The 11,144-nt window shown below is 32.3% G+C and overlaps 2 protein-coding genes across 2 annotated transcripts in view; one reads left to right on the top strand and one right to left on the bottom strand.

Annotated features, from left to right (window-relative positions):
• The first annotated feature begins 210 nt into the window (after positions 1 to 210).
• The window catches only part of LOC144556520 (uncharacterized), an 83,337-nt gene continuing 72,403 nt past the window's right edge, over positions 211 to 11,144 (top strand). The window contains exons 1-2 of the mRNA XM_078304900.1: positions 211 to 388; positions 572 to 815. Coding sequence (XP_078161026.1) covers positions 287 to 388; positions 572 to 815 — 346 coding nt within the window. The 5' untranslated portion in view covers positions 211 to 286. The remainder of the gene's footprint in view (positions 389 to 571; positions 816 to 11,144) is intronic.
• On the bottom strand, positions 5,658 to 9,554 carry LOC144556522 (putative allantoate deiminase). The gene is made up of 10 exons (XM_078304902.1): positions 9,279 to 9,554; positions 9,071 to 9,171; positions 8,265 to 8,368; positions 7,989 to 8,073; positions 7,742 to 7,858; positions 7,383 to 7,492; positions 7,177 to 7,282; positions 6,832 to 6,918; positions 6,144 to 6,500; positions 5,658 to 6,059 (listed from the first exon to the last, which is right to left on the bottom strand). Exons 1-10 carry the CDS (start codon positions 9,361 to 9,363, stop codon positions 5,766 to 5,768), a joined length of 1,446 nt encoding a protein of 481 aa, XP_078161028.1. The 5' UTR covers positions 9,364 to 9,554; the 3' UTR covers positions 5,658 to 5,765.

Here is an 11,144-nt window from a genome sequence, read left to right as displayed (position 1 = left end):
GCTTGCCATCCCATCCCCCTACTAGATATTGTAAACAATAGGTTCTAATTAGTAAGTGAAGCTTGAATTGTTTCCTGATAGAGTTTTTCATTCCATCACTCTATTACATATTAAAAACAGCAGGTTCTAGTTAGTTATTTTCTTCTATGTCTATAAATTAAGTAAATCACTCACTTTTCTTCAACCAATTAACTCCATCAATCTGTCTCTGTTTTTCAAACTTGAAAACCAACACCTGAATTTCCTAAAGCCTTTTAGTTGTTTTAAGATACATAAATATATATACATGGCTATCATTTTCTTCTTCATGCTACTACTGTCATTATGTGTAGCTCAACTAATATTTCAACCCCCTGCTGGATGTCCGACACATTGTGGAGACACCGAGGTACATTCCATGTATATTACTAAAGAAAAGGGCAAACTCATGATTCATAACTTGTAAATTATAAAAAAGAAAAAGAAAAGGTGTTTAAAATTGCAATCATACATAGAATTAAAAAAAAAGTAAACTGTTATTTACATACAACATCTTAATTATTTAACATTAAAAAGTTGCATATAATTACAGGTCACCTATCCATTTGGGATAGGTAAAAATTGTTCCAGATCTGAAGAGTTCAACCTCATGTGTAATAAGACGATCGACGGTAGCTACAAGGCAATATCTATGCCTGCTTCAAGCGCAGAGGTATCTGTATTACACAGCATATCCGTTTCCCAAAGCCAAGCTCGGATTGAGGTCTTTGTTTCTTGGCTGTGTTATCTTAGCTCAAGCAAACAAATTCGTGGGGCTGAGTATGCTGTTGATTTGACCAATACACCATTTTGGTTATCAAATACCGAAAATAGGTTCATGGTAGTAGGTAGTGAGACATCTGCATATGTCAAACTTTCAAGGAATCAATCTATTTGGTACACAACAGGGTGTACATCTATGAGCTTGAGTGAGCAGGAACTGGTGAATGGCTCATGCTCTGGTATCGGTTGCTGCCAGACTGCCATTCCGTTTGGAATGAAGTATTATGATATTACATTTGATAAAAGGTACAACAGTTCTCATACCGCAAGCTTCAGCCCTTGTGGGTATGCGATGCTAATAGAAACAAAAAACTTCAAATTTAGCACCACATATCTCACCACACCTGACTCCTTCTACAAGGATGCCAAGAAATTTTTGGTTGTTCTTGATTGGGTTGTAGGGAACGAGACCTGCAAAATAGCAAAACAAAATAGAACCCATTATGCATGTGTTAGCACTAACAGCAAATGTGTTGACCACGCCACTGGTCAAGGTTATATATGCAATTGCGCACCAGGGTACCACGGAAACCCCTATCTCCTTAATGGTTGCCAAGGTACGTTATATACATATGTACATACTACAAATGATATGCTCAACTTTTATTGACCTCAGCAATCTTAGAGAGAAAAAAAAAATTGCTCTTCTTTCAGTTGAAAGAAAAAGTCTTGTTTATTATTGTAAATTTAATCAAAATTAACTATACTCTCACAGTTGATGCATAATATTGTCTAACTCTCCTATATATTTTTCTTTCTTACTATATATATAGATACAGATGAGTGCCAGATTAGTTCGAATTGCTATGGTATTTGTACAAACACTCCGGGATCATTCAAATGTGAATGTCCCCCAGGCACACATGGAAATAGTACAGTCCCTGGTGGATGTTACAAGAATGGGCCGAAAATCTTAGCTTAAGGAGCGCTAAGGAGTTCATGTTCGGCAAATAAAAATGAATAAGAAAGTAGCATGTATTTGAATAAAATATATATGTAATAAGAAAAAGACTATATTGCCCTGATATTATTGTTGTCATATAACATAATTATAATATAATTGATGAATCTAATTGTATTACAATTTTAATTAAATATATTTCATTAAAGTAAACTGTGTTAACAAAGTTTGAACAAGGCACCGAGCATCCAGTTAACTAAATGTCGTTAACTTAAACAATTAATAAGTCAACCGTAATCAACTCAATTTGTTAAGCGATTCAGAGTACTTACTTTTGAATGCAATTTGAATATAAATTGATACCTGCACTGGTACCAACTCAACCAATTATTGACATTCTATGCAAAATTTTGTATCTCATTTTTAATTGAAACCTGTCACAACTTTTCAATCAAAATGAAAAGAAAAATGAAAAAATTGTGACAATACTATATATAACAAATATGAAAAGGACCTGATATGATTCAAAACAGTTCGAAATAACTAAAATTGGAGAAACGGAAATATAGCTAGCATGAAATATATAATCAATTAAAGCAGCACTACCAAAAAGCACACAGATAAACATGCAGCTCCTTCATAAGCAATATCAAAATGACCAAAAAAATTTATCGGTACCAGTGGTACCAAGTACCATAACCTTAACAAAGTCTCATCTTCACAACTCATTGAGACAAAATGTAATCCATATTAGATACTAAAACAAAAACAACTAGCTACAGACACAGTTTAGCATATTCAACAAGATCCAATTTCTACATCCTCTTTGATTTCTTGCATGGCTTGCCATATTCTCCCACAAATTATTTCTAATGTCCGTTCGGAGCAAGTCTCCGAGCTGTGTTTCATTAAGACCAGTGATAATTCCATATTGCTCAATGTCTTTATCACCATCTTCCTCGTCTATTGCCCGCTCCTCATCCAAGAGTTGATATTTTGTCACTTGTTCTTATGTCCTTTTCTGGTTTTTTTTTAAATCCTTCATTTTACCCTTTCTTTGTGCTAATTGATATGTGCTTTGCTTGGTTCCAGTACCATATAGTGGCTATGAATGCAAGGTAAAAGATTCAAATTGTTGTTTCCTTGTTTTTGACAAATTCAATTGCATATATAATCAAGCTTATTTCGGTACATGCTAAATATATTGCAAATTAGAGAAAAACTGTACCATACTCTTACTGGTACGGTATTAATTCTGACAGATACAATTAAGTCGGAGACAGAAAATTACTTCCAAATATCCAACACATGCATTCACGGACAATTTCTTTCGAAAGTCCAACATAGACTTTATCCAACAGAAGCTTAACTTTGCAATTAAGCATTTATTTAACCAAATTGAATGCTCTACGGGTGCAATCAAGCATTTAATTGCCAATCAATTACAACTTTCCACATAGCTCTCTTCAGAGAAAAATTGCATCTCGAGATATATAATAAAAATTACTCAAGAAAATACATAGTGGTTTGCACCCGTCTATTTACACATAGCTCTCGAGTAGAATTATTTTGTACTTGTAGGTCAAAACAAAAGAATGAAAAAAAAGTGAAATTTCTTAAGTGCTGTTTGAAAAAATCCAAAGAACGTTGGAAATCATATCAAGGATAACTTATAGGTATGTGATATAGACCACTCCGCAGAGCAGAGTCGCATACCAGTACTATTATTCCCTACGGATGCTTGGATTCGGTTCTATGCGTATTTAAAAGGTTCTCCGACTCTAAGGTCGGCTTGTGGGGGGACAATACAGATTATCACAGGATATAATGTAATTAAATCACTCACACTAACCTAATTAATTATATTCTCCTATTACTCTCTAAGTAATAACCCTAAACCCTATTTATCACAAGTAATAAATAAATTTCTAATTAAATCTCGAGATGCTATCTAATCTATGCTCTGCCAAGGGAGCCCACTAGGTTCTAACCCTAGTCTTTAAACCGCTGCCAAGTCTCATTAGCTAAAGTGTTTAAAGTACTTGTATCCATTTTCACACCGAGATACAATGACTTAACACCTATAGGTATGTGGAGGACATTGGCATATAGTAGACAGAACTATGTATGCAATGGCATATTTCAATAATATTCTAAGTATAACGAAATCTCAAATAGACATAAAAGAAAAATAAATATTATAGTAAAGAGATAAATTAGAATTCATTATATCCATCTTTAGAAAGGATGAGCTTAGCTACTCAAAGCCATGACTAAATAAAAGAAGTAATAAAAGAAATATATAATCTAGAACCTAGAACACTTCTTCCTTAGATAACTCCTTCTTCCGCCTTGGACTTCAAGCGCCTCTTTTTCTCCAAACTACAAAAATTACATGCAATATTCTTCTCTAAACTATGAACTTACACAACTAAAACATGCACACTAATTCTTATTACATGAGGGGTTTATATAGTCTTTCTAAAGGGTGTGGAATCATGGAGATCATTAGAGAACATGGGTGCCGAATATAGCTTTTCATGCTATATTTGGAGCGCTAAAAATAGACTTCAATGCGTAGCAAGGCCTACCACATATGGAGATTCGTCCTTCTAGAAGGTTGCTCTCCAATGGCCGAGATTTTATCCAAACTAGACAATCCACAAATTCAATCCCTGTGCCCTTTAGGCATAGACCTTTATACCGCATGCGGTATAGCTGAGGCCGTAAGGCACTGTACTGAGTCGAATTTTAGTGAATTTTGCCATGTTGCATGTTGTGCACTTCTGTGAGGTGTTTGCATACTCCATGTGTTGCCCTATTTTGATGTTTCCTTCAAAATCGGTCTAAATATGAAAATTTTGCCCTTTTTTTGGCCTAAATTCGCAACTTTCTTCAAAACCTGCCAAAATAACCTAAAAACATCTTTGCGGTGAATAATTCAGAAAAATAGATACTTTGCATATGCTTTTTTACCATTTTCCGTACTAAAAAGTAGTAATTTTCGCTATATATTTTGACGTTATCATCATACTAGCCGGACTCATTATTTCCTATGCTCTATTGACGTGTTTCTCTCCAATAAACAAATCTATACTAATCTATGATGTCACCTGAACTTTATTTTTTTTAAATAAAATATGGTTGCTACAAAAACATATAGTGAGATCATTTTTAGTCTTTTTATTGTAACAAAATAATATTATGTCAAGTAAAAAATATTAGTTTTAGTTCATGAACTATTTTAATCTAAATTAATTTGTCCGAATATTTTTTTTGCTATATATTTTATACATAAAAAATATCAGTAAATGCCAATATTAAAATTGTTGAATATCTATTAGTTGATGTTTTTAATGATAACAAATGTAAGGTTATTGTAAATAAATATTTAAATTGATCATAATTTAAATACTAAGAATAATTTTTTTGCATCTCAAAATTAATTTATATGCTACTTGACGTGATAGTTTTATTTTAAATAAGTGAGAAAATTTAAATAGGAACACATATTCTTAAAATAAATCGAGACTTTCGACAACTAATTTCACGGTACAACCGAACACTCATTCTGTAATCAATTTTATGCATATTCATACCCGTGGGTTTCCACTTTTTTAAAAGTGATTTTCCATTCCCGTCAAATCGCATCTCGTATAATCCCGTAACATCTGAACAAGCCCTAAGACATGGTGGCACCGGCATGCATGCAGCTATTTTTTTAATTTTTGTGTATGATGGATCGGATGTAATAAGTGGTGGGCCCCCTTAATTGTGACTAGATTGCCAGCTTTAATTATCTAAGCAAATACAGGTGTAATTATTTGAACATGTCCGTTTTAGTACCAGCTAGCTAGCTAGCATTTACCTGTGCATGATATGATACCTCATACAGCTCTCCTCTTGTTGCCAGTATATAAAATGTATTGCATGTGCCAGTATATAAAGAGGAAAATGAACTAATTAACAATGTTATTTACTTTTCTATTTCTGTACATATATATATAATTGCAAACATTTGTAAAAGAGATTTTACAAACATTTGAAAATAAGCAGAATTTAATTATTGGTCGTCTACATGCTGCTCAAGAAATCGAACAAGTGCGAGACCAGCAGCCCATACATCATCCTCCATCACAAATTCATCCGGTGAATGACTAATACCGCCACGGCACCGTACAAACAGCATACCAATCTTGGTTAATTTAGCCATGGCCATTGCATCATGTCCAGCACCACTCATTAAAACAGGCATCTCACCTAAAACATCACTTGACAATTGTCTTATACTTGAATCCGCTGCATTCTTCAATTGTGACCTCAACTCTTTGTCACAATGTGTTGCCTCAGCGCTATGCTGAAAACATAAGTATATATATATATAATTGCTTCATTCAACAATTCTTGCTCAACTCAACAATCAAACTAATTAATTAATTACCTTTTGTTCAACTGCACAATTCACCAGCCGACCATCACATTTTTCTGAAATTTGCTTGGAGAATTCAGACACAATTGCTTCCTTGGCCTTGTCATCCATTGCTCTTATATCTACTGTAAAATTCACCTGTCCTGGTATGACATTGCTTGCGCTGGGCCAGCAAAATAGCTCACCTACTGTGCATACCAGTCCGGCAAAGTCAAAGGAATTATGCAAATCATCTGTCTTTAAGTACTTGTCAGGATTTCTACAGAGAGATTCCAATGTTACTATGAGATCTGCTGAAGCAACCATTGGGTCCTGACGCAACAGCATTGGTACCGTTCCTGCATGCCCTTGGGTCCCACTCACTGTAACCTACATATCACATATGATATAGCATAGAGTGAATAGGATTTAATATCAGCTATCAATAAATTAAGCACTTAATTAGATATTCTGTGCCTGGCCTGCTGGTTTTGCAGCAGTGCCAGTACTAGGAATGGTTCTTTCTGGTAAGGATGCAATTAATAATGGAAGCATCAAAATTGAAAAATAAAAAATATAAAACACTCACTATCAACATAGCTGAATAACTAAATAACAATACTACTAAACATGACTGACTGGGTGGGACAGTATGTTGGTACCAGACCAAACCTGGTCAGATAAGAAAAGGCTGCCTGTTTTGTAGGACTCATATACATACCTTCAATCGTGTTTGACCCGCAATTCCTTTCACCACACCTAGAGGATAATTAAGTGTTTCTAGCACTGGACCTTGTTCAATATGTACCTACAAATAAAATTAAAATTCAAAGCATTTCACACAAGTCCTTACATTGGATAATTCACAATTGATCCTGCAAAAGCTTATATATATATTTCATTTTCTGAAAATTAAGAATGCTTATCAAACTCTTCTAATTTCTTAATTCCTGGTCTATAACCAGCTTTCCCATCACCACATTTTAGGAGCATACTTTTTTTCATCTCTATTTTAAAGGGGTAAATATTATCTTTCATAAAATTAAGTCCTCCCAAGAAAAATTACCTCGATATAACCCCAAACAGACTCTGAATTATACCGAACTTGAGAAAGGATTTCATCAGTAGCTTCTACGGAGTTCTCCTTCAAAACATCTTGCAACGTAAATCCACTGAAGGAAGAATTTTAGACAACCAAACATATTAATTAGTATTATATATAGTTTAATTTGTTGAACAAATTAAATTAAATAGCTAGGTTGAAATATTAACCTTTTGTCAGATACTTGTAGAATAGATGTTGGTAGAATACCAGCTATAGCAGCACTTCCTAGAAAAGTAGACTGGAACCTAATACCCTCCTCATCACTAAATGCTATTACCTAAATAAAAATATATATATATATATATTAACTTCTTCTACAGAAAACAAAAATATAGAAGACCAAAAATTGTGATTTGTGATTTCATCACCATATCATATATACAGATATGAAGTAGCTACTTACCGAGGTACCAGTTTTGTCAGTAAATAAATATTGCCTTTTGACCTATTTACCCGTGGGCCACGGTACAAAGAGGAATCGTAATTGCATTAGAAATGAACCATGCATGATAAAACTAATATATACCTCAATTGGTCTTTGCAATTTCTCTAATTTTCCGCTCATCTTTAAAGCCTTCACAGCAGATATTGCACAAATTATACCAAGTGTACCATCATACATACCGGCATCTACGACTGTATCCTGCATAATCACAGAAAATTAATATACCAGTAGTCAACACCATTTACTTAATTTTATTTTTTCTTTAGCATTCTCTAAATTGAACAACAACAAAGAAAAAGAGGTTAATTATAATTAATGAATGGATTACCATATGGGATCCAATAAGCAATGCCATGGGTGATGGTGTTATTGACTCGGTACGGCCATGGATGTTGCCCATTTTATCAATCCATCTGTTTTAACAAAATAACAGATAAATATTTACAATAAAAAGTTTGTAGTATGTCCACTTAGGCTTTTAGCAACTCTAAAGATAATTAATTGTTCCTTAATTAGATACCAACTAATTAAGTTGAGGGGCTTTATATAAGAATCAATTATGCAAAATAATAATTGACAGTTGTCAGGGGCCAGGTTAAATTACGTTTTTAATCCAGCATCATGCATCCAGCTAATGATAAGATCTGCGGCTCTTAGTGAAGCTGGGCTTAAGAAGGTTCTTTCAAGATAGCCTTCGCGATCAGATACCTAATTAAATAAAACAATTAAAATATTAATTTGAGAGAATAATATTACTTGAAAGTGACAATAATTATTTCCCATTAATTATACAATTAAAAATGTTTTGTCTTCTAGATACCTAGCTAGGTTGATGTAACTCTCATTTTAAGTACAAGTGGTCAGGATATAATTAGATCTTACTTGACAAGTGATAATTTATAGCATGCATACATGCATGCATATTATGATATAGCTAGCTTTCTTGTAATTTAAAATTTTGACATGATAATGACCGACTATATAATATAATTGCCAAAATGCACACAGATCTATTATGACAGCTTCAACAAAAAGAGTATAATTAGTTACTGGTTACTGAATCAGAAAAAGTGTGTGTGTGTGTGTGTGTGTGTGTGGTAGATAAAGAAAAGGTTAATTAAAAGTATGCCATCCGAAAAAGTTGCAAAAATGAAGCCATCAGGCTAGAACAGTCTATTATATATATTTAAAATTAACAGGATTTCAATAGTATTTCCAAATTCTTTTTTTAAGCTTAAAAAAACAAAAAAAACAAAAAACAAAAAACAGAGTTTGAGTTCTAATGAATTGAACTACACAGCAATCCTTCTCTTTAATTAGTTAATTAAAACACAAATTAAAATTGGAGAAATGAAATTGGTTGAATTACTTTAGAAAAGAATTAATTAAAGTACTGTGATACTTAATTACCTTGCCCAATTGTTGAAGTCGTAATACAGCCTCATCTCTTAGAATTTCTTTAAAAATCTCATGATTTCCTCCACTTTCTTTACCTCCCACCTCCAAAGCCTCTAGATCAATTGTTCAAAATTATATGAAATATTAATTAATGATCAATCAATTAAAGACTCCATCAGAATTCAAGAATCAGAATTAATTAGAAGAACAAATTAAGTACCCAAAATGTTGATAAGCGCAAGGAGGATTGAAATTGCTAAAATAAGAGGCCTAAAATTAATGGCGTGAAAATGGAGAAAAGCCATGGCCTCTTCTCTTCTCTTCTCTTCTCTTCTCTTCTCTTGTGAATTAATGCTTGCTCCCTTTCTTTCACATGAGGTGAGATGAGATGAGATGAGACTATTATGAGAGGTGGCTGTTTGCTTTATATAGCCTTCACGGGCTTGTATTTTCTTTTCTTTCTTTTCTTTCTCTTCTTTTCTTTTCTTTTCTTTTCTTTTTTATAATTAATTAGTTCCTCTTTTTCCTCCATTTTTCAAAGGAAGAGGAATGTTTGGATACGATGTTCAAGAATGATCGATCAATAACAATATTTAAATAAAATTAGATGCATGTGTCATATGATAATTAGATTCAGTAAAATAAATATTTGGCAACAGTAATTAGATCTTTTGGAAGTTACAGAATTATAGAATTAAATAATAATGATTTAGAAATCTAGATACATGGCATCTTTATTAAATATTCCTAGAATTTTGTAAATACAGATATTTATTTATAAATATATTTACAAATCAACTTTTGGAAATGATCGAGTGAAGTTATGATAATATTCATTACATATTACATTATGGTCTGTGTTATGAACTCATATTTTTATTTTTAAACTTTAAACAGTTGATCTGAATCATTTAACATGATTTTTATATGAAAATTTACCTGCAAACTAATTTTTATATTTTTTTTTATATTTGTTTACTATTTTTTAGATAGGTTGAATATCACTTGATTTAATAATTATGCACCATAAAAAAAAATAACCTTTTACTTATCCAACAAAATAGCAAAAAATATTCTAAAAAATATAAAATTTAATCTAATATAAAAATTATATTTAATGCATGATTAAGATCAACTGTTTGAAGTTTACAAATGAAAATATGAGTCGATAGCACATGTTGATCCGTAACATACATATTAAAATTACTAAACATTAATAGTATGTGGTCGTCGGACGGATAGAGTACCGCCAAACAATTAATCGGTATGCAACCGATTAATCGGAATTTTTCAATTCATGATAATAGATTATGCATGTTACTAAACTTTAAATACTATTTATCTAGATTATGTTGCTTTTTTATATTTACATTAAAACAACCATGCGTGAGAAGCTAAAGTTTTTGTTTGCGATCGACGAGCACTATTTTGGAATTTCTCAATTGATGAAAATAGCTAGAGATGTAGCTAGGACGAGGAGAGAGAACTAAAAAAGTAACGCGTGGCCATAAAATAAAAATGCAACACATTTAAGTTGTGGCCAGTGGTACATAATATTATACCGCATTCATTTCGTTTCCGTGGAAAAATTAAATAAAATACAAGAAGAAGAGAAGAAGAAGAAAAGAAGAAAAGAAGAAGAAGAAGAAGAGTCGCGATGATCAAGTTCGTTCGTTTGTTCGTTCGTTTATGTACGTACTCGCTCTGGCCCCAGATCTATTCTAATCTAATCCAATCAAATCATTTTTTTTAAAACCATCATCAAATTATGAAAAATTCGAAAATCAAATTGATTACAATTTTTTTACAAAACACAACACCACAGAAAATTATTCTCTGTTTTGAATTTTGAAAACCGGACTTCATAATCGGTATAGAATTTGAATTTTTATTTTTTTATTTTTTTTTCTTACTATAATGCCACATAAAATCTAGAAGGAACAAAACTGAATATGAAGTTCAGTTTAAAAATAAAAATAAAAAAACGGACATCAAACTTGGTTTGGGAGAATTAGAAGAGAGAATAAAAAAAACTAATAGCAAAAAGATTGATAGCAAATTCTCAGTATGACAAAAAGTAAAAATA

Source organism: Carex rostrata, chromosome 7, assembly GCF_964058835.1.
Source record: "Carex rostrata chromosome 7, lpCarRost1.2, whole genome shotgun sequence".
Taxonomy (NCBI): domain Eukaryota; kingdom Viridiplantae; phylum Streptophyta; class Magnoliopsida; order Poales; family Cyperaceae; genus Carex; species Carex rostrata.
Note: the sequence above shows the minus strand (reverse complement) of the source record. Positions and strands in the feature narration are given on the sequence as shown.

Excerpts from the sequence above, each read along its gene's own strand:
- LOC144556522 (XM_078304902.1), bottom strand. The coding sequence starts at position 9,363 with ATGGCTTTTCTCCATTTTCACGCCATTAATTTTAGGCCTCTTATTTTA. Across the intron at positions 7,859-7,988 it reads TGCTTATTGGATCCCATATG|GATACAGTCGTAGATGCCGG; the intron begins GTAATCCATTCA and ends GTGATTATGCAG. Across the intron at positions 6,501-6,831 it reads CGGGTCAAACACGATTGAAG|GTTACAGTGAGTGGGACCCA; the intron begins GTATGTATATGA and ends TGTGATATGTAG.